General features: G+C 48.3%; 1 protein-coding gene across 3 annotated transcripts in view; it reads left to right on the top strand.

The window, feature by feature from the left end:
- SLC37A2 (solute carrier family 37 member 2) overlaps positions 1-23,492 on the top strand; it is a 40,159-nt gene that overhangs the window by 11,414 nt on the left and 5,253 nt on the right. Inside the window, exons 1-11 of one of the 3 annotated variants that reach the window (XM_032767113.2) lie at positions 2,227-2,759; positions 2,934-3,010; positions 4,709-4,875; positions 7,427-7,464; positions 9,621-9,779; positions 13,703-13,793; positions 14,381-14,443; positions 15,255-15,340; positions 18,454-18,502; positions 19,874-19,947; positions 22,670-22,748. In XM_032767113.2, coding sequence (XP_032623004.1) covers positions 4,722-4,875; positions 7,427-7,464; positions 9,621-9,779; positions 13,703-13,793; positions 14,381-14,443; positions 15,255-15,340; positions 18,454-18,502; positions 19,874-19,947; positions 22,670-22,748 — 793 coding nt within the window. In that variant the 5' untranslated portion in view covers positions 2,227-2,759; positions 2,934-3,010; positions 4,709-4,721. Of the gene's footprint in view, positions 1-2,226; positions 2,760-2,933; positions 3,011-4,708; positions 4,876-7,426; positions 7,469-9,620; positions 9,780-13,702; positions 13,794-14,380; positions 14,444-15,254; positions 15,341-18,453; positions 18,503-19,873; positions 19,948-22,669; positions 22,749-23,492 lie in introns of those variants that run through there. The other 2 variants (XM_032767104.1, XM_075073485.1) reach the window with 2 other exon arrangements.

Raw genomic sequence — 23,492 nt, 5'->3', positions numbered from 1 at the left:
GTAGGCCGCGCAGATATTCTGTGCAAGCTGATAGGACCTGGAGTTAAAAAGAGTTGTTGTCCTAGTTCTTGAGATTCCCTCCTCACACCCTCTTGCTGTGAACCACTGGAAGAAACCAAAAGCTAAATAACTCTGTTCAGAAGAACGTTGCTATCTCAGGCACTTCATCTGGGGTCCAGATGGTGCACCCCAGACCCTGCTGTGCCAAGTACTCTCATTCAAGCTCACGTACGAACAGGAAACGGAGGGGCCTATTAACAGAAAGCAACCTGTAAAAGTTCCCTAGATATGCTATGTTACAGGAGTGTCGGGAAATCTCACTGCCCTGGCTATTGCCAATGGAGAGCAAGTAGCAGGAAATATGGATATTTCTCAACATTGATGTCCCAGATGCAGTACTGCAAATCTCTGCTTCACCAGACAGCCTGTACCAGAGGCAATTGGCACAAGTGCTGATGAAATGTAACCTACTGGCAACAGCCATGTTTCCTGAACCTGTAATTGCAGGTTCCTGTTCTAGTTTCTCTGATAAGAAATATGCCGTCAAACCTGCCACTTTGACGTGGGGTGCAGCAAAACTTGACTCCCAAAAATATCTCAGCTGCGGACTGAGGCACCATCCCTCACAATGGAAAAACCTTGACTTCCAGGGCTGCGGTGAAGCTGCTCAGGTTTCTGCAAAGCTGCTGCTGCTAGCAGGGATTCTGTTCTCTCAAGCAATGCCAGGGAAGCATTTCACAATGAGCTGGCTATTGGTGGGGCCCTGGGTGGGGCCCTGGCTGTTACTTCCTATTAAAGGATGAACTCCCAACCAGCAGTGCAGACCTTAATTGCAGCTTTGGAATCCAGAGGGCAAGCTGCCCGGGTTAAAGACCTCATTTGTGTACTGCTCCCATTTTTGTGTTTTGACATGCCAGGGCTTCCTAAGTGGATGTTTAGGTTGGGGCAGATGGGCTGGGTCACGGGTCAGGGTTTTGCGCTTCAAACATAGGCCTCCTTCTAAGTGCAGAGACACCTCCCCCTCCCCCCAACCATCTCCTACTCCCAGTGCTTTCAGACACCTATTTTCATGTCTCAGGGTGATTCTGGCTTTATTTACAGGAGTGACTGAGATGCTGAGCATGACTTGATGCACCTTCTACACTTAAACGAGTTTAGCCTCACAGCCTTCCTGTGAAGTGGGTCAGGTCAGGTTAACCCCATTTTACAAATGGAAAACAAGGGAGCAGAGAGGTGTGACTCGTCCAAGGTTACACAGCGAGTTAGTGGCAGACTGAGAATCTTCTCAGTAATCTCGTGCCTTAGATCCAAGGCTCTCCTCACTCCTTAGGTGGCGGGGGCAGTTGGAAAATGCTGTGGTATTGAAATAGAGCAACTTAAATTGAAAGTTCCTGGAATGACTTTCAGACAGAAATATCACCGAACGCCCGAGAAAGCATTGCTAAGCACTGCAGGGATTCCCGGCCTCTAGGTGGGGTACAGCAATAGTTTACGTTCCTGATGCATGTAAAATGGTCCAGCAGGGAAAACTTACTGACTACTCACTGAAAAGGGTGGATGCTTTCAGCATCCCAGACATACTGGAACAGCCAGCTCTGGGCACAAGGGAGGTGATATTGGGCTGATCTTGGAGCCAGGGATTAGGAGTTCTAATCCCAGCTCTCTCTTGACTCGCTGCATGACCTTGGGCAAGTGACAAGCTCCTTGCTTCTGTGCACCTACTGCATGGGGTGAGGGGTTCTGTGGATTAAGGCCACAATTTTCAAAAGCAGGAACCTAAAGTTAATCTGTATTTAGGTTCTGGAATAAATGTCCTGGCTTGTCAGAAGTGCTGAATTACCAGGGGGCTGTTGGGTGCTCAGCATGTTTGAAAATCAGCCACTTTGTTTAGGAGTCAAAATATGTACTTGGGGATCTGAACTTTAGGCTTCTGGTTTTGGCCTGTCCATTTTGGCATCAGGGACTGGTGTTTTCCAAAGAGCACTGCCATTTTTCCCGTTAGTGAAAAAAACCAGCCTCTTCCACTACAAGCAGAGGTCTGTGGAGACAACAGGAGCTAGTGGATGTCATGTCCCTTGCAGTGCATGCCTGCAGCTCCATCCAGATGGAGGCCTACTTCCTATGGTAGCTTTATGAATGTCCTTGTAGCACTTCTGAAACCTTCCCTGCATAGTTCCCTTTACTAGATGGGTTAAAGTGTACCTGCACTACTCATTGGCCTTCCCTGCCACTGCATGGAGAGGGTGGGACTGGCATGTCTTTAACTTGGGCACCAGCCCTTCAGAACGACTGCATACTTGACTCCCCGAGCAGCCAGGTTTTTGGAGGAATTAGGCTATTGGGCCATGGAAAATGCACTGCCTTTCCCCAGGATGTGTAAGGATACTTTGGCAGTGTGGCACCAATAACCCCATAGGATGTAGGCACTGCTTTGGAGGGGAGACTGTCTACAAGACAGCATCTGCACTGATGAGTCTCACCTCTGGCTCTAGAATGACTTCCTTTGCAGGGAGAGAAATTTCTTTCTTTGCTATGTTTCACCAGAATTGCCTGATGCTGAGGTATGATTTCAAACTGTTCAGTTTGCCTCCCTGTTCCTGTACTGAGTTAGGTCTGCATTTACCTCAGTAACCAGTGGCAACCCTGAAATCCAGAAGAAATGGCCAGATAACAATATCTTGAGATGCCTCAGACAGAGTTTCTCCTTCTCCTTTGGTGGGGAAGCTGGCTGGAGTGAATGGCCTGACCATGCTCAGGGTGTAAGGCACTACTTTCTTTCTGATTTGGGTGGTGGATACGTGTGGTGGGCTAATGAGAACACTTCTGTCCTAGAGGAGGACTGAATTTTCCAGGGACAGGGACAGGGGATAGCACAGTCTGACATTGTGACTCTATTGCATGGCTTCTAGACACATCTACTCTCTCCCCACTAGATCTGCAATGGTTTGGTGCAGACAACTGGCTGGCCATCTGTGGTGACGTGCGTTGGGAACTGGTTCGGAAAGGGGAAGTGAGTCTGTTTCTTCGTCTCCTTAAGCTTTTTGTTGTGGCTTCTCTCAAGTGTTTTGTTGCTTAATCCTATCCCCTGAGGAAGTGCCTGATTCACACCCTGGCAGTGGCAGGAAACGACACCCGGCACAGAAACCCATGGGCTAACTTTGGTTTATGGTCATGGTGGCACTGTCAAGGCCTGGCCTGAAACTCACACAAGGTCCTACAATACAGCTTTTTTGCATGGCAGGGGAGACCCTAAAATGCTGAGGCTTCCCAGCAAGGATAGTAGCACCATTAAAGAGGCAGCTACCCTGAGCCATTTGCCAATGTAAGCTCTGTGCACACTGCATGTCTCCCTATGTTCCATCCACTCCACATAGCTGCCCATCAGTGCTTTGGGGCAGAGATTCCTGAGGTGTTCCAGCACTCAGTGCCTGTCTTGGTAAGTCATCAGCTCTGAGAAGAATGTTTGTTTACCCAGCAATGGCTTGATAAGCCATTGCCACCTTGTTTTATATGTCAGCAACTAGTGATCATATGTGTTGCACTTGCTGGGCCCTCTGTCGCGATCAAATGGGGTGATGAGCACACACCTCGCAAACTGGTCACTCCCCTCTCTGCCATTGCTCACCATGGTGCCAGCCCCCACTTATCCTCGCTGGCCATAACTTTGGATTTGGAGAATTTTCTTCCTTCCTTGTTTCGGTGGCTGTAAATCTGCATATCCTCCCGCCTGCTTGTGTTCGCTGCTGCCAGGAGCCCCTCTGCTGCAGTCCTCATCCAGGCCTTCATTTCCTCTCCCTTGACTGCTACAGCTCCCTTCCTGATCATGCCAGTTCCCAGCCGCTGCAGAATACAACGTCTCCTTCTGCACATACGGAGCAGGAGCCCATCCTTAAACACTTACTCGTTTGTGTGGGAGCCAGTTCTGTGGTATCCCTCCACGGACTCAAAGCAGCCCAGCTCTCCTCTGATCATGGGCCTGTTATGTTGCTTCACAGTCACACCATTGTTCATGCTTCTCCTTTGCTGATACTGTCACCTGTAGCAGCCTTCCTGGATCTTTGCCACTCCTTGATTTTACAGCTGAAAGACTGTAGCTGTGACCATCTCTTCTGACTTGCGCGTGTCCCCTAGTTTTGGCTTTTCCTGAATTACTGCTTTAACTGTATCTCTGTTGCTAAGCTCTGATGTGTTTGGGCCCTCGCGGTATGTAGGAATGGTGCTACCCAGAGTGAAATTGCTGGTTATGAATTATTGGCCCATTATTGTCCATTTCAAACAATAGTGGGGGCTGCACACAGTCACATCGCTAATGCATGCCCTTACCTTTAAAAAACATGAGCGAGGCTCAGTTCCCAAATTTGTGGGCTCTTCCTCCTAGGGAGGAGGATATACAGCAATGGGTTAGGTTGGTCCAGTCTTTGGTGCAGGGTACTTCTTACTGGACTCTGCCATGTCATGCCCACTGATTGGAACAGGAGAGAATGTGCCCTGGTCCCTGCATGCCCATTTGCCCACATCAGCTGAGCTGGGAGTCCTGTTGAGCTTTTCTTAGCTGCTGGGGTATAGGGCCTGGGCGTGGAAGAAATGGCAGGACATTGAGGGCCTGCAGGGAAGAGTCTCATATCCAGAGTCTGTCCCAATAAATGGTCGTAACTGGCAAGGACTGTAGAAATGCTGTACTAATGGTTTCTCTCTTATCCTTCATCAGGAGAGGTCTGATCATGGGCATCTGGAATTCCCATACCTCTGTAGGAAACATCCTGGGGTCCCTGATAGCTGGAGTGTGGGTTTCGTCAGACTGGGGCCTGTCTTTCATCGTGCCTGGGATCATCATTGCAATCATGGGAATCGTCTGCTTCTTGTTCCTCGTTGAATGTGAGTATGAGGTGGGCCTAGATGCTTCATCACAACCTCCTGCTGGAAGAGTAGCTGTGCTGCAGCATTCTGCTGGCCTGAGGGTGGGGAAGGTAGATACAGAATGTGTCAGAGAGGGAGGCAGCTTCCCAGTAGCCTCTGGAGAGAGACCAGAGGCTTGGTGACACCATGCCAGCCCCCATAGTGATGAGGAGAGAACTGGCTGTATTCAATATTTAGGGTTGGCATCTAAAGCCTTTCAGCTCTAGGACACTGATGTAGCTAATGAATGGTGCTGAAACCTCCCTTCAGTATTGACTTGACCTCTGGCAGGGCTCTGTCCCCTTTGTGCTGGTGTCTGAGAACCCTCCAGCAATCAGGTTCCCTGGCAGGAGCATTGGTGGAAGTGGCAGATGGAATCAGTTAGTGCTGGCGCATATCCATGGGCTGTGGATTCAGGCTGTCAGACTGCTCTCCCCAGGAGGTGGGTTTTACGAATGATGCTAATCTCATCGATGTTTGTGAGATCAGTGTTAACCAGAGCTAGCCGGCAGAGCTCGAACTGTGAAGATCAGACTCTTGATGGACCAAAAACTGATTATTCTACAATATCTCACTGAGCTGATGAATTCTGAGTGAGGATAACCTGGGCACAGGCAATCTATGGAAAGAGCCAAGACTTGTTACTGAGCTAAAGACCCTGATTCCAAAGTCCTTATCTGATGGCTGTACAGGGCCTGTGTGGAAACAGTAGGTGGTGTCAAAGCGGTTCTCATGCACAGAAGTTGGTGTTATCTCTTCTCTTTAGAGCTTGAAAGGCTTGTCTACCTTTGGGGGTCCATATGGGACTGTCCTCTGTAGTACAGTGCTGCGTGGCCATGTGGAGACTCTCTGGGGGAACACTACAAAATGATGGGCCGATAACAAGAATGAAAACCTTAGAAAGGGGCTTGACTTTCCAGGGAACATGAAGTCCTAGAAGAGCCATGCCCGAGATGAGTGACTGCAAAATCTCTTATCCCTCTCAGCATGTGCACCTCAGGCCCTGGCAGCCTTTCTCCATGGTGGCACACACTGAGGTGCTGAGCGTCTTTCTGACTGGCACGCAGAGCAGTAAATCGGCAGCATGGGAGCTGGCCCTAGGGAAAAGTGCACTAAGCTGGGGTCCACTTCCAAGCTTAGTATGTCGCAGCTGCAGCTGCTGTGTGGGGCTTTTGCAGCCATGTGAAGCCAGAAAGCTGTCTGCTGCAGGGCTGAACTCTTACAATGGAAGGAGTGCAAAGGAGCATCTTGACATCCAGAGAAGTGAAGCAGGGACAGCAGTGAAGAGAGGGCAGTTCCTGGGACCTCATATGCCCCCTTGCAGCCACAAAGATCTCTGCTGGAAGCATGGTACCTTACAGTGCGGACAGCTTTCAAAGCTCTTTGGGGTACATGGGTCACCTAAGGGAAAAGCCTCCTGGTCAGATTCCATGAGAATCCTCACGTGGTGCACTGCTGTGTTTGCTAGCCACTGATGTGTGGGGACCCCAAAGCTAACGGGAACGTTGGGCCAGACCCTGACTTACCAAGGGATTGAGGCACCTAAAGATGCAGAGAGCCTAGTGGGATGTACAAAAGTGTCCAAGTTAGACCCCTGTGGAACTCCTTGTCCGGGGATGTTGTGAAGGCCAAAAGTATCACTGGATTCAAAGAAGAATTAACTAAGTTCATGGAGGATAGGTCCATCAACAGTTGTTAGCCAAGATGGGCAGGGAGGCAGCGCTATGCTCTGGGTGTCCCTCGCCTGTGACTGCACAACAGGGGATGGGTCACTCGATAAATTGCCCTGTTCTGTTCACTCCCTCTGAAGCACCTGGCACTGTTGGAAGACAGGATACTGGGCTAGATGGACCTTTCGTCTGACCCAGTCTGGCCATTCTTATGTTCTTAGGTACCTCTCTGCATCTTTAGGTGCCTAGATTCCTTTGTGTCTCTTGCCCCACGGGACTCAGACAGCTCAAAGCAACTTTAAACTTCAGACTAGGAGCACTTTGAATGGAAACTACAAATAGCTATTGCCATCTAGTGGCAAGTGATGATACAACTGCTTGCCTATCCTGGCCATGCTATTGCTCTGCATGGCTGCCCTGAATTGTGTCCACTCAGCTCTTACCACCAGTGCTCTGGTCTCTGAGCTCCCCTAGAGGTGTGTAGATCTGCTGCCCACCAGGCATGCTCCCCATAAAAACCAAGGCGCTCTCTCACTCATGTCTGCAGCTGAGACTTGGCTTTTCCGTTGCTGCTGAATCTTGGACCTGCTTTTCAGATTGCCATAACTGGGGCCTTTTATTCTTCAGGTCTTGTAGCATGAAATGTTGTTTGCATGCTCCTTTTCCTAGTTGTGGGGCTCCTGAGTTAGTGCACCGGAAAGCTCTTGTCCTGTGGGGCAGACTGCACACATGCTACAGACTAGGGACTGCTAGATTAGTTTCCCACACTGGCTGTTGCACGTGTGCTGACGTAACGGGAGGATGCAGTGGGGTTGTTGTATGTGGCAGTCACATGGAATCTCTCTCTCTCTCTCTTTCAGATCCTGAAGATGTTGATTGCAGCCCACCTCTGCACCATGTAAGTTAACTTCCTTTCCAAGCTGTCTGAGGAATCTGGGGGTAGGCAGAGTTTCCTCTTCCCCTTTCAGCAAGGGCAATGCCATTTCCGGGGATCACGGTTCCAAACCCCAGCTTCCAGAAGGTTTCCCATTTCCCTGGTGTGGGGCTGGCAAGGGATATCCCAGCAATTCACTCTGCTGTGGTCCAGCAAAAGCTCTGATGTGCAGCCATAGCCATGGAAATGGCACAACTTAACCAGAGATGCAGAATCAGGATGTTCCTGATGCTTTGGCTGTTGAAATCTGGCTTGTGTGCTGTTGTGTAGTTCACTGGCTGAAATCTATAAATAACCTGTAACAACATATTTCCCCAGGACACCTGTGTGGAGATACATTCTAATGTTCTTGGCCTGTCACCTGTCCAGATGCCTCGATGGAGGCACATTGATCCCATGGCACAAGTGGGGCTCTGAGCTTTCCTACTTTCATTAGCCGTGTGGCCTCCCTCGCTAAGAGCACTTTGCTGGGCTAGAGACACATCACGTAGCGAGGGTGCCAAGCTGCTGTGTGTGAGTGCACTGACCAGGCAGCTCTTCGGCAGAACCTAAGAAGGGCTGCCGACAGCTGCTTGACATTATTATTTAATGAACTTTTTTCTAAAATGAAACTTCATGGAAAAGTGTTTTTTAAATCCACCTTCTCCCTCCTCCCAGCCTCATGCAGCCTTGATAGAAACTGAATCTTTCAGTTTTCCCCCTTTTCTCTCGCGCCGCCCTTGAAACAAATAGAAAAGCTGGGGAGGCAAGGAGAGGAAAAATGGAGTTTGTACTGTTGGCAAGTTTTCTCTTGAAACTTGGACACTTGATATGTGTCCAGCACTCAGGCAGTGCGAGTAGCAGCACCGGCCGTAGGCAGGTGTAACTGTCAATGCACAAGCTCATTCCTGACCTGAATCCCCCCACGTTTGCAGTGGTGGACTCCGGTGCACCTTGGTACATGTTTCAGCCATGGCCTGGCATACTCCTGCTCTATTAGGGCTGGTCTACCCACAGAAATGTACTGGTATAATGATACTGCTGTATTCAATATAACTTCCTGTGTGGACATTCTTATTCCACTATGGCAATAGAATTATACCAGTATAGTTCTGCTGGTAAACGTCCCCACGTAGACAAGCCCTTAGTCCTGTCAATCTCTTAAACCCAGAGCCAGGTTACATAAGAATGGCCACACTGGGTCAGACCAAAGATCCATCCAGCCCAATATCCTGTCTACCGACAATGACCAATGCCAAGTGTCCCAGAGGGAGTAAACCTAACGGGTAATGATCAAGTGATCTCTCTCCTGCCATCCATCTCCACCCTCTGACAAACAGAGGCTAGGGACACCATTCCTTACCTATCCTGGCTAATAGCCATGAATGGACTTAACCTCCATGAATTTAAGGCAGTTTGGAGTCCTTGGCACAGCCTCAGCCTGGCATTGGGACCTTGCCTTGCCATGTGAGCTGGTTGGAGTCAGGCAGGCCTACCACCCTCCTTTCTGGGAAAACTGAAAATCACTGTTCCATCTTCTGGGGAGCTGGGGCTGCCCGAGTAGCGAGGACAGAGAACTTCAGGGGATGGGCTCTGCTGACATCACACCACGAGAACTGATGATGGGGTGGCAGCAATGAGGACCCCTGTTCTGATGGTGATGGCAGGGCCCCTCCCCCCCTACTCAGCAGTGGCTTCCACTGTTAACAAATCCATTGAGGTGCATGGCATAGCTCATTTGTCAGCTATTGTTTCAGGCTGTCCGCAACCTCAGGCAGGTGTCACTGCCTTGGTTCGGCTTGGAAACATGACCCAAGTGTTTGCAGCCATAAGGGCTAGAAGCAGTTTTTGGTGTGTGTTGGTGTTTTTGTTTCTTTTTAAATGACAACTGAGATTTGTGACCCCAGGAGTGAGGACCCTACACGTGGGCCTATAATGCCTGGCCTTGAAACAGCAGGCTTGTTAAGCAGTTGTGTGGCTATGCAATACTTCATCCCATTATAGTGATGGGCCTGAGCATGAGAATAAGCTGTACCTGCAACCAAGGGGAGGGCTGGGCTCGACAGGTGTGCCAGGCCAGGGTATGGACAAGCTCTGCTCCAGCTGCCTGAGTGTAAACTGCTGGGCTATTCTGGTTTCAGACAGAATCAGAAGAATCAGAGGAGAAAGACCCTGAAGTGACGCTCTCCGCTAATGATAGGAGCTATAGCCGAGAGAACACTGTCGATTCTTCAGAGTATCCCAGAGAATCAGCTGAGCAGCCAGAAGCCATCAGCTTCTTAGGAGCCCTCAGGATACCCGTGAGTAGAAGAACCAGGCTGCTAGTGGGTCCAGAGTATTCTGAACAGGGGGCTAAAGTTCTGTGGGATTTGGGATGTCACTTACTATACACCAGCACAGACATAGATGAAGTCCAAGGTGTGTAGCTGAACATGAGAATGGCTGTACTGGGTCAGACCAAGGTCCATCTAGCCCGGTATCCTGACTTGCCACAGTGGCAGGTGTCAGTGGGGAATGAACAGAACAGGGCAATTTTATCTAGTGATCCATCCCCTGTCATTCAGTCCCAGCTTTTAGCAGACAGAGGTTTAGGACACCCAGAGCATGGTTAATGGCTGTTGATGAACCTGTCCTCCATGAACTTATCTACTAATTTTTTTGAACCCCATTATAGTTTTGGCCTTCACAACATCCCCTAGCAACAAATTCCACAGGGTGACTTTGCGTTGTGTGAAGAAATACTTCCTTTTGCTTGCTTTAAACCTGCTGCCTATTAATTTCATTGGGTGACCCTGGTTCTAGTGTTTATGTGAAGGGGTAAATAACACTTTTTCTCCACACCAGTCAAGAATTTGTAGACCTGTTTCATATCTCCCCTTAGTTGTCTCTTTTCCAAGCTGAAAAGTCTCAGTCTTTTTAATCTCTCCCCATATGGAAGCTGTTCCATACCCCCAATCATTTTTGTTGCCCTGCTCTGTACCTTTTCCAGTTCTAGTATATCCTTTTTTGAGATGGGGTGACCAGAACTGCACACAGTATTCAAGGTATGGACATACTATAGATTTATATAGTGACATATTTTTTGTTTTATTATACATCCCTGTCTTAATGGTTCCTAACATTAGCTTTTTTGACTATCGCTGCACGTTGAGCAGGCGTTTTCAGAGAACTATCCACGACTTCAAGATCTCTTTCTTGGGCGGTAACAACTAATTTAGACCCCATCATTTTGTATGGATAGTTGGGATTATGTCTTCCATTTTGTGTTATTCTGCATTTATCAACACAGAATTTCATCTGCCATTTTCTTGCCTAGTCACCCAGTTTTGTGAGCTTCCTTTTGTAGTTCTTCCCAGTCTGATTTGGACTTAACTATCTTAAGGAATTTTGTATCATCTGCAAACTTTGCTACCTCACTCTTTACCCCTTTTCCCAAATCATTTATGAATATGTTGAACAGCACTCATCCCAATACAGATCGTTGCCTCTCTGCACTGTGAAAACTGGCCATTTATTCCTATCCTTTCTTTCCTGTCTTTCTAACAGTTACTGATCCATGAGAGGGACCTTCCCTCTTAACCCATGACAGCTTACTTTGCATATGAGCCTTTGGTGAGGGACCTTTTTGAAGGCTTTCTGAACATCCAAGTATACTATATCCACTGGATCACTCTTGTCCATACGTGCGTTTGACCCCCCCTCAAAGAATTCTAATAGATTGGTGACGCATGAATTCACTTTTTCCCAACAAAGTGTGTCTGATCTGTGTGTCTGATCATTCTGTTCTTTAGTAGAAGCAACAAAGAGCAGGACTCTTCGCTGCTTTTACAGATCCAGACTAACATGGCTACTCCTCTGATATTGTTCTTTAGTGTAGTTGAAACCAATTTACCTGGTGCTGAACAGGCTTACTGGCCTGTAATTGCCATGATCACCTCTAGAGCCTTTTTAAAAAATTGGTGTCACATTAACTGTCATCTGGTACAGAGGCTGATTTAAGCGATAGGTTACATATCACAGTTAGTGGTTCTGCAGTTTCATATATGAGTTCCCTTAGAACTCTGGGGTGAATACCATCTGGTCCTGGTGACTTATTACTGTTTAATTTAACAATTTGTTCCAAAACCTCCTCCTTCAGTCAGAGACAGCTCCTCAGATTTGTCACCTTAAGGGAATGGCTCAGGTCTGGGAATCTCCCTCATCATCTGCAGGGAAGACCAGTGCAAGGAATTCTTTTAGCCTCTCTCCAACAGACATGCTGTGTTAAGCTTAGCATCTCCATCATCCAGTGACCCCACTGATTTTTTGTTTGGCAGGCTTCCTGCTTCTAATGTTGTTGTTGGTTTTTCTGTTAGGTTTTGTCTTTTGCTAGTTGCTCTTTTGTGGCCCGCCTGCTTGTACGTTTATCCTTCATTTGCCTGAGGGCAAGTCTGCACTGCAGAATTAAGTCAACCTAAGGTATGTCATTGTAGAGCCACCCAAGTAACCAAATTGCTTTTGCACGTCCATGCTATTCTTCTTGTATTGGCAGTGTGTGCTCTCACCAGGAGTATTTGCACCGATTTAACTGTTAGTGTGGGCATTGTGGGATTGCTTCTGAAAGGCCGCACCAGTCAATGTAAACAACACCGTGCCTATATTGGCACTGTGTCAACCTAATTACATTGACCTCAGCACTACGCCTCTCACCAAGATGGAGTTATTAAATTGGTGTAGTGGATGAGTAACATTTTAGTGTAGAACTCTGTAGTGTAGACCAGGCCTGAGTTTATGCTCCTTTCTATTTTCCTGAGTAGGATTTGACTTCCAATTTTTAAAGGGTGTCTTTTTGCCTCCAGCCACCTCCTTTTTTAAATTTGGGGTATGCATTTAATTTGTGCCTCGGTTATGGTATTTATAAAAGTTTCCATGCAGCTTGCAGATATTTCACTCTTGTCACTGTTCCTTTTAATTTCTGTTAAATTAGCTTCCTCATTTTTCTGTAGTTCCCCTTTTTGAAGCTAAGTTGCTACTGCGGTGGGCTTGTTTGGTATTCCCCCACCCACCCCCAAGATGTTAAATTAAATTACATTATGGTCGCTATTACCAAGTGGTTCAGCTAGATTCACGTCTTGGACCATCCTGCACTCCTCTGAGGACTAAATCAAGAATTGCCTCTCCTCTTGTGGCTTCCAGGATTAGCCGCTCCAAGAAGCAGTCATTGTATGGAAGAGAAAGGGAGGCATGGAGACACCACTAGGGTTGCCACTTTAGTTGGATGTATTCCTGGAGGTTTGATCACCTAACATAATCTTTATTTAATGATTAATCTCTGATCCCTGGAGACTCCAGCAGAGATTAAAAATCAGCTATCGTGCTTTAAAAAAAAGATGTATTTCAATACATTTTTTTAAAATAAACCTATTGAAAATTAAATTTTTAAAATTGACATCCTATACTAAGACCTAAAAATGGTACAATCTGTTAACATTTCAATTTAAATAAAATTCAAGCAGGCCTTGTTCATTGCTGAAGTTCTAAAGGAAGTCAAAGCACTGACTTGGGGGAAGTCACTGGCGAAGCACCTGGAAGCAGAGTTTGTTGAACTGCTAAACCACTTTTTGACAGCGGTAGCCTCTTCTGCACATGCAGAGAGAGAACCTTACTTTCTTCACTTCAGTTTATTCAACAAGTTCAGTTCCGTGCCTCTTTCCTTCAAAGTTGAGAAACCAATGTGGGAGTTGAAAAAGCAGGAAAGCTTGTTTGCCTCCTCCAGTCTATGAATAAAAGTGAGATGTGAGTGGATGAGGCCTCCTGTTCAAAAATTCAGAAGGACAATGCTCAGCTGCTCTTCCTGATGTTTATTTTAAGAAAGGTGGCTAATGTGCAGTGGGCATGCCAGATGCATCAGAGAAATCCAAATGGGGGCTGTTTCCCTGGGAGCTTGTAACTCCTTGTCTGATTGTGCTTCGGATAACATTCCTTCAGTGTCGGCGATGTTCCCTATCAGCCATATGCTTCCCGAACACCTAGAACTTTGTAGATACTGTGGTGAAGCTGTTTAATTGTCCAAGGTAATGAGTGAGTTTAAGATGATCATTAGCACCGTTGATGCGCCCGACATGTGGGATTGGGTTGAAAGCAAATGGGGAGAGAGAAGAGGATGGAAGGGGGAGGATAGGGGTCCCCTCTGTGCCTTGAGGTTTTCAGACACTAACCCTTCTCCCCTCCATCTCCTCCCCAGGGTGTAGTGGAGTTCTCCTTATGCCTGCTGTTTGCAAAGCTAGTCAGTTACACTTTCCTCTACTGGCTGCCTCTCTACATTGTGAACGTTGGTGAGTCACAGGAAGCTACTAATGCCCATTTAACTACTTCACTGCGTGTGCTCTGGATGGAGGGTTCTCATTCGCCTGCCTCCTGGCAGGAGTGCACAGCCTTCCCGCAGAGAATCTTGCTTATTTGCTCTTAGGAGCAAGGAAGTGTTCTCTGCTTCCTCGTAAGTGTTCAGTCTCCTGGGAAAATTTGGCTGTGGTTCAGGAGTGTGTGGGGACCTCAGCTGAGGAACACAGACGTATACCACAATGGCAGTTCAGCTGTTGTGTGTCATGGTGCTGGGCAGGTCCATGGGGTTTAGATGCAAATGTTGCTCCAAATGGAGCAAATGACAGTGCATCCTGTGGCTGCAGTCTAGGGTGCAAGTCCTGCCAATGGGCTCCTAGTAAACAAGGTGTCTTCCTGGGCATCCACAAGAGCTGCTTCTGGCTCCCAGGAGATCCATACCCAGCACCAGTGGATGCCTGTCTCTTGGCCCCAAGAGCTCTGGCTCCTGATGCCAGGAGAATAACCACACAACCGGAGCTCAGGCTTGCTCTGAACTTCTGACAAGTGAATGTCTCTGTTGATGTATCTCATTTCATTGCAGCACACTCCAGCGCTAAGGAGGCTGGGGACCTGTCCACGCTCTTTGATGTTGGCGGCATCCTAGGTCTGGCATTCTTCGTTCTTGCTTGCTATGTTGCCGTTGTGGACAGGGAGGGATGATGGCTGGTGGCTAAAGCACAGGCCTGGGACACAGAGAGGAGTTATATCCCTGGCTCTGATCAGGGTTCCTGGGGGGACCTTGACCAATTCAGTTATACCTACACTGTCAAATGTGTGTCCTGATTTGGGTGCCTACCTTGAGATGAGGCGTGACTCCTAGAAGTGTTCAGCACCCACCACTCCCATTGCTAGCTGGAGTCATGGGTGCTCAGTGCCTCTGACCACGAGTGTCCCAAGTTGGCTATATGCGATGTGTAGGGCTCCCTGTTCTCTGCCTGGGCTTTATCTGAAAAATGGGAGTAATGCTTGCCCTTCTCACTGGGGCAGGGGATGTAAGGATTGACTCCTGTTTGTAAAGCAGGTTAAGAGCTGCTAATAGAGGTACCAATTATTATCATATATTTTTTTTTATTCTGCTCACTGATTGGCTTGTAGTGACAGCTCTTTAGAATCCAGGCCCTTGCTGCATATGTCTGTTTTCCAGCTCACTGAGTGAGTCTCCTGGAATTCTCTCCTCTGCCTGGGTCTAACCAGTCACCAGACAGTAACATCTGTCTGCAGGGACCCAAGCACCTTCCTGAAATCATGTGGGAAGGCAGCAATGGGACAAAGACAGAATACAAAGGAACTGGGGTAAAAATCTGTCTGGGGATTGGTCCTGCTTTGAGCAGGAGGTGGGACTAGATGACCTCCTAAGGTCCCTTCCAACCCTGATATTCTATGATTCTATGATTCTATGTGACTTTCTCATGCAGGAGGCATTCTGGCTGGTCTCATATCGGACTACACTGATGGCAGGGCCACCACATGCTGTGTGATGCTGATAGTGGCTGCTCCTATGGTACATATTGTGATGGAAAATGTTCATTTGTCCTTGGTCATGAGGGCTTGACATGGGCCTTTTCCCTCTGCTCCTCCCTACGTAAGCCCCTTTGAGTCATATGCACTTTCCTGCAATGAGTGGCCAGATGGAACCTTGTGCAGGGAAGTCTGGAACCTGGGGCGGGATCAGCATGAGTCACAGTTTTCATGTCTAGCTCTTGTTCCTGGAGGAGGATATTCACTCTGGAGCTCTCCCTAGATTGTAAGGGGCTCCAACATCCTCCACAGCTGGGCACAGGAGGCCATGTGAGAGGCTTTCCTCCACCCCCTGTGCTCTGCTCATTTGCCCTTTCCTAGACCTCTGCAGTGAGGGTGCCACCTCCACCTCCCTTGGGAGTCTACTTCACTATCCAGCTGCTTCTTCCTAAACTTTTACTCCATAGCCTGATACCAAGTGTGCTTGGTCTGCACCCTAGAAACTGAATAGCTTCCTGGTTCTGCCCTGTTCTAGCTCTTGTAATGTTCTCCAGTAAGAGACAGGAGCTGTAGAGCAATCCTCTCAGGATGGCTGGTCCTCTGCCTAGTCAATGTGGGTCTGAAACAGAACAGCTGTACTCCACTATTAATGTTCAAAACTCCTAATGCGTCATTCCAAGTAAGGCTGGAATCATCACTGAATAGGGACCCATCTACTCCCTTTAGCTGGGGTAAAAAGGCACCTTCAGGGTCTTGGTTTCTCCAAGAGGAATGGAGGGTGGGAGCAAAAATGACTGAATCAGGGAATAGCCATCCCTTTTTGTTCTAAGGCACTGGAATTCTCTGCAGCACAGTGAGGTGCAGATGGCAGTCCTGCTGCTATGCAGATCTGGCAGGAGGCTGGCATCTGACTGCTCCCTGCTGGAGCTCCTCCTCTGTTCGAATGCATGGTGGCTCAGGCAGGGAAAATGGGGAGCCCTCATGTCTACTTTGCACAGCACCCAGTAGCATCCAGGAGGCTGTTCTTAAACTCTGGCTGCTCATCCAGGCATCCAGGACTGTCAGATCCTGCTGCACAGTGCTGGGAAGATAGACCTGTTGGCATTTATTGTCTGGGCTGGTGGCAGGTTATGGTACCTCTGGGTCATCAGATCAAAGGAGCCAACGTTGATAGTTGCTGAAAATAATCTAACACCTCCCATCACAATGGATAGAGCCGTGCAAATCTGCGGATATCCACAGGCTATGTTTGCAGATCGGATGCAGATACTAATTATGTGTCTAACAATGGGACTCCTTCTGCCAGCCCAAAAGTGCCCTGTGGGTTCTGGAGTAAAGGAGGAATTAAAGTTAAAATGTTTGTGGTTTTCCTCCCATGGGTAGTATACCCCCCATGTCTGTGCTGAACTCCACTTCAGTTTGACTTCACTGTTCACCCCTAAAAGCAGCTAATTGGACCAAGCTGCAATGTGAACGCACTCTGACTCTTAGTTGCAATTCTCTTCCCAGCCCAAATGCCTCTGATGCTGCAGTCTATCATTAGTGCAAAGCTGCGACCGTGAGACCATGTCTAGGAGGTCAGAATGCAGGCTCTGAGGTCCTGGTCCTTATGCCATGCTAGAGCAGTGATAGCACCACAGAGACAAATTATTTTGTATTGCTGGATTTCACCTTCTTCCAGACTCAGGATTCACGTAGCCCACCAAATGAAACTGAATCTCAAAAACAGCTACATTTGGCTAGCTGTCCAGTTACCAGCTGCTGCTATTTTATCTGGCAGTCGAACCACAGAGATGAAGGCCAAATGAGAGATTCTGGCTTTGTTATTCCCCTTCAGTCCTGCCCTCCCATAAATACTTACCAGCATCTGCTCTGGCTGACTTACTCAAGTCGCACTTTCTAGAAAGACTAAACATTTTCTAACAAGAAATAATTGAGTGCAAGCAGTAAAACTTAACCTCCTGTTAAAACCACATCACTGAGTGACCATCAGGTGTCTCTAGAACGCTTCCCATAACCCTTGGCTTCAGATGTGATTGGCTGGGATGAACACTGGGAGGATTGACATTAACTCATGCTCTTCTGCCATGTGGCAATGACCCCCCTTCCCTCAGCAAGCAAGGATGGAAGTAACGCTCTCCTTAACATGCCACAGTGGACCTCTTTTCCCACACTCAACTCCACAACTCCTAAAAAGATCTCCATTCAGGATAATGGCTCTTAACCAATCTAATGCTGCCTTGGAATTAACAGTGCCCTCTGATCACTGAATGACCCCCCACCCAGCTCATATCTTTAATTGGCTCTCCTCACCCTCTCTGTTTTACTCTTGTCTGGGAGAAGCGACAAAAGACCGGTACAGAATCAATACTGCTGTGTCCTCCACCCTGATGCATCTGATTCCAGGAGTTTAGCATGGAAAGCATGAGAACTTAACTGCTGAAGTGCAGGTTAGGTTTGCCCAAGAGCCTTCTTGAGGCGAGGCCAAATTCTGTGAGCATTTCCTTTTGCGCTGAGAGGGAGGTGTGCACATGTGCATGTACTGTGCCCCAAACACCCCAGCCACAAACTAGGTCTAAAATAAGGACCTCAGTGTATATTTAGGCAGCTAAGTAAGTGGGCTAACATTCAAAGGGAATGAGCACCCCAACTGCTGGCTTCAGTGAGAGCTGCAAGTACAGACTTGGACTCTCAGAGAATGGATTTAGCACCTGACATTAGGCCCCCAAGATAGACAGTGGTGGTCCCTCCTTTGTCTGAAAGGATCCAGATGTGGACTCAGGGGTCTTGCATACCACGGCAAGCTAAAATGCTCTTAGCTGGGAAAGGGAACAGAACCAGAATCCAGGCAGGACTAGCTCACTGCACCTTGCAACTCATCTGGGACCCAGGGACGCTTTGCTTGATCTCGAGAGGAAGGCAAGTTCCTTCTTGAATGGGGGTGAGGGAGGAACTTGTGACAAATCGCTGTCTGTAGTCCGGGTTCCATGGGGGGTTTCCATGGAAATAACCCTGATACTTGTGCCCACTTGTTATAGCTGCAGCTAGGCCATGGCACTCCACCCAGCTGAGGTCTATGGAGGAGAGCAGAAATCAGCTAAGGGGCTTGGTAATTCTAACCTGCTGACATAATCAGTTTCTCTGCTTTGCTTCCAGCTATTCCTGTACAATCACGTTGGCCAGAATGGAATAGCCAGTTCAATAGGTAAGCAGAACTTCAGACTTTTGGGAACAAACCAGTGAGTGATTTCACAAGTTTGAGTTTCTAGATGTACCCCTCTGGAGGCAAATAAACCCTCTAGTCTCGTTCTCCCATCTCCACCAGAATTATCTGCCCTAGGGAAAATCTTAACTGGTTGACCATGGACTGTAGTTACATACACTGGGAGAATATGTCTGATGCTAGAGGGCTCTTTAATCTACCATCCAAAAGCAGAAGTAGCTTCCAGCCATTGTACCTTAAGTTGGTGAAGTTCAAACTGGAATAAGATGGCTTTTTTAACAGGGAGATTGGTTGACTATTGGAAGAATTCATCTAGGGATGTGGTGAAATCTCCATCACCTTGACATCGTCTTTTAAATCAAATCATGGCCCCAACAGTTATTGGGCTCATGCAGGAATTGCTGGATGAAATTCAGTGGCCTGCAGGAAATCAGACTCAGTGATCACAGTGTGCCCCTCTGGCCTTAAAATCCCAACTAGTCATTGGTGCCACACGGTTGCTATTGCTGTTATTTTAAAAATCCTCCCTCTCCACCCACCGGCAACACCCCGTTTCTGCCTTCAAAACTTGTTTGTATCAAGGTCCCCAGCAAAGCTTCCTTTGATCCAGGCTGTTCTGGGCTGAGCCTCACTCACTGTCGCCCTTGTCAAAGCACCTAACTATGGCTGAGAGCTGCAGAATAAAGTGATGCGGTCACAGCCCAGAATGTTCTCTTCCCATCAGCACTCAGCCTTCCCCAAGCCTCAGCTTATTCTTTTGTCACCACTGTAGTCACGTTCTAGGCCTTAGAATAGCAAGGGGAGTGGAGATGCAGTGGTCCCCAACTAGTCTTATTTCATCTCCTGGCCCTCTCCCCAGGACTCAGGCTCCAATCGCTTATCAGCTAGGTGACTGAAATGGAGGTCACAGCATCACTGAAGTCGTATTGTAAGAGTTTGTTCCTGCCTGCAAGCGCTAGGGGAGCAGAGGAGGGAAGACGTGACCTTCTGAAAGGGAAGAGTAAATGTGTGACATAGAACCTGTCCTGCAGTGACCTCCGGAATAGTGTGTTGGAGGTGAGGAAGGGACTCTTAACCTAACAGAGCCTTCCTGGGCTGCCTGTAACTCCAAATGGCTCTTACTTCCAATTCCCTTGCTCCCATGGTGACCCCGTTGTTGTCCCTCTATGAACTCAAGTGGCAGAACTGAGAGTTCATAGAAGTTAGAAGCACCCAGTAGATCCTGCCAGTACAGGGTTGTTCCCTACAGTGGAGTGTAGCAAATACACAAATCTCTGACTGGATCGCTGTAGGATCTTGGCATACAGCAGGGCCAGCTGTACTATGGAATTGATACTCTTTTTCTCTTTGCAGCTATGCTAATTGTATGTGGTGCCCTGGTGAATGGGCCTTATGCTCTCATTACGACAGCGGTTTCAGCTGACTTGGTAAGAATTACACTGTTTGTTTGTTCTTGGGGCAGGTCTATACTTAAAACACTGCAGCACTTTAATGAAGACACAACCTGCGCTGATGGGAGAAGCCCTCCCGATGGTGTGCGTACTCCACCCCCATCCCCACCGACAGGTGGTAGCTGTGTCGGCGAGAGCAGCCCTCCTGTCAGTGTGGTTACTCCACCATCCCCCCTCCACACACCCTCCATGACAGGCGGTAGCTGTGTTGGCGGGAGAAGCCCTCCCACTGGTGTGAGTACTCCACCTCCCTGACAGGCAGTAGCTGCGTCAGCAGGAGCAGCCCTCCTGTTGCTGTGGGTACTCCACCCCACTGACAAGCGGTAGCTGTGTTGGTGGGAGAAGCCCTCCCATTGTTGTGAGTACTCCACCTCCCTGTCAGGCAGGAGCTAGGTCGGGAGCATCCCTCCCGTCAACATAGCACTGTCTACACCAGGAGTTAGGTTGCTCTAACTGCATTGCACAGGGGTGTGGATTTCTCACACCCCTATGCGATGTTGTTATGCGGACCTAATTTCCTAGTGTAGACCTGGCCCCTCTCATCTCACTTGAGCCTTTTTTCTTATTTTTTGCCTGGCTCAAAGTTTGAGGCCTTCCATTCGAACTGCAGCTTTTTGTGCACTGCCCTCCACACAAAGACTGTTCGGTCTCTTCTGAGCTTCGCCGTAGAGGGTTGTTACTGGTGGATCATGTGCAAATACCCACATCTTGGGCCTCTCATTAGTGTAAATCCCTCCTCCCCTCCCTGGGCTAGGATTGCACACAGCACAAGTGCAGGAAATTCTTCTCATCACTGACGCCTGGGTTGAGCCCTCCTGGTGGCAGGGGGACAAGGGCTCGGATGCTGCATTAGAAACTTGGAGGGATTTAAGTGATGTGGTACGGAGTGCTCAGACATCTCCGAGGCAGTTCAGAAGGATTTGTGGTTTTATGCAATCCGCTGGCTGTAAGCGTCCCTGAAGTAAATTCTCCAGAGCAGCCAAGCATAAGAAGGTATTTGTTAGTATCTGTTTCAAAAGATTTAGTCAAGTCCAAATGTTCCTCAGTTGTGCAAGGATATTTTCTGTTGCTGCTGCTTTTAAGACTAGAACATCTTCTTCCCAGTTCTGGCACATGCTTGGACTGACACTCTTCAGATCAAATGTAAGGCTAGTTGGTAAACAGCTCTATGCTCTGACAGCACAGAATGCCATTCCTTGCCATGGCCTCACTGTCAACAACTGCCCAAAAGTACCTCTAACAAACTGGAAGGCCTTCTGAGGGACGCTGTTCACTTTCTCCTCTAAATAACCCTCTCCTTAGGAGCTTCCTATTAAGACTTTATTAGAGTGGGGAGGTAGCACCACTGTACTTAGTGTTTTTACAGCCTGCAGTTGGGCTTGCATCAAGCTAACTTCCATGTACTTCAGTGGAAGCAGAGAGGAGCCAGCACAATACGCTTTTGAAAATTCCATCCTTAATTCCCTGTAAATTAACTTTGGGTTGTTTTTTAAAGATGACACTTTCAGCTTGTTCAAATTGAAGACATTTCTACCTGCTTTCGTAACTAGCTTCAAGTTAGGATTTTGGGGGTGGGGGGGGAAGGAAAAGAAAAGACTTGAAATTCAACTGGAGTTAGATTTTAGTGATATTTGGGCACCTGGCTCTGAAACCTCTTTAAAATCCCTAGCCTTAAAAACTTTACAAGCAGAGTTAATAAAATCAGATGGGATTAAAATCAGTGGATTTTTAGCTCTCACAGGAAGGGTCTGTTTTATGTTAGTGCCGTGCCTAGTACAATGGAACCTTGCAGCTGATTGGGGTCATTGGGCACTACAGCAATGGAAGTCCTCAGTAACGATCCTATTATCCATTCATCAATCTTACTATCAACTAAGGCAAGCTATGGAGGTGCCACCCCTACCCCTCCTCTTCCAAAGATTCAGTACAAATGTAGCTGAAACACTGTAAGAAACAGCAGAGAACCTGACCCAGTTTTGGGCAGTCAGATGCAGTAAATCTGCTAAGAGGCCAGCAAAAAATCAATTTGCCCCCAACCTTCAGTCTTCAAAAATCCCTCCACTCCAACCAGCATAAGCCAGGACTCCAGAGAGGCCAAAGCAGTTTCTCCTTCATGCAGAGCAAAGTACTTCAGCCATTGTGAGCTCTAGTGCTCCTCGCCTGCCTTTGGAATGTGGCTGTAGGAGGCAACATGAAATGTGCAGAAAATCATGCTATTGGAATGCTGCCCCTGCTTGGTACATGGAAGGGGAGCAAGCTCCCAAAGATGTCGCTTACTGGTATAAGAATCTCCCTCCCCAGGGCAAGTATTCAGGAAAGGGGTTTCCCCTCTTCAAGGAACTGTCTCTCTAGAGGGTGTGTTCCTAAATCTGCCTGTCACAGAAGAAACCTCTCTGGCATTTTGATTCCAGCATTCCTCGCTGGAAGCTGGAGACAGGTCCTAGACTAATCCAGTAACCAGAATGAGTCAGGGTTAGGGTGACCAGACAGCAAATGTGAAAAATCGGGATGGGGTGGGGGGGGTAATAGGAGCCTGTATAAGAGAGAGACCCAAAAATCGGGACTGTCCCAATAAAAGCGGGACATCTGGTCACCCTAGTCAGGGTTCAGGATGCACTGAATGGATCACAAGTTGTACCCCTCATTTTTACTCCAGTATTTTGAATTTATTTATTTTTTACTTCCCCCACCTGCACAGGGAACTCACGAGTGTCTCAAAGGAAATGCAAAAGCCCTGTCCACAGTTACAGCCATAATTGATGGGACTGGATCTGTAGGTGAGTAGGATTGGCTGTAGTAACCAAGGGGGGCACACTGTTCCAAGAACTCCATACAACAGCTGGAGAACCTAATTCAACCCCCCAGCTCTCCTGCCCCCAGTAGGGTCTATGTTCCTGTTGCCCCCAGGGTCCAGCACCCTTTGCCCTAAGGGAACACAGGCTGCTGGTGAGCTGGGAATGATCCGGGGCCAGCCTGCTTTACTCAAGAAAATTGAAAGGGAGAGAGACTCTTTACTTCCCTCTGCAGAGATGGTGATTGGGTCCCGTAAGCTTACAGGACTCATTCTCGGGCAGGCAGAGAGACGGGAAGGGAGGGGATAAGACCCAGGGGAATGGTTGGGTTCCCACGGCCCTGGGGGTCGGAGCTAATGGTGCAGGTGCTACAAGGAGCTTTTCAAACTACCAAGTAGACTCAAACTCCACTGCTCAGGGGCCCTGGCGATTAAATGGTCCTCAGTGCCCAATAAATAACCCAGCTGTGCGACTGAGCTGTGCAGTGAGGCACACCCAGGCTGGGGCAGGAGGAAAGCTACTGCTGGCTCCTCCAGCTCTGCCTGTGGCTGGAGCCAGCGGAGTTCAGGCACACTCGCTTCCTGAGCAGGGCTGTGAGGGTAGTGCTAGCCATGTGTGGAGGCTGCACAGAGGGGAGACCTGGAGCAAGCTCTTCTGGCCCTCAGAAAGAGGGAGCTGGATCTGCAGACCCAGCTGCAGCATCCAGCGAGTCTGGCCAGTGCCTGATAG

Source organism: Chelonoidis abingdonii, chromosome 18 (assembly GCF_003597395.2).
Source record: "Chelonoidis abingdonii isolate Lonesome George chromosome 18, CheloAbing_2.0, whole genome shotgun sequence".
Lineage (NCBI taxonomy): Eukaryota > Metazoa > Chordata > Testudines > Testudinidae > Chelonoidis > Chelonoidis abingdonii.
The sequence above is the reverse complement of the archived record's forward strand: the minus strand, read 5'-3'. Positions and strand labels throughout refer to the sequence as shown.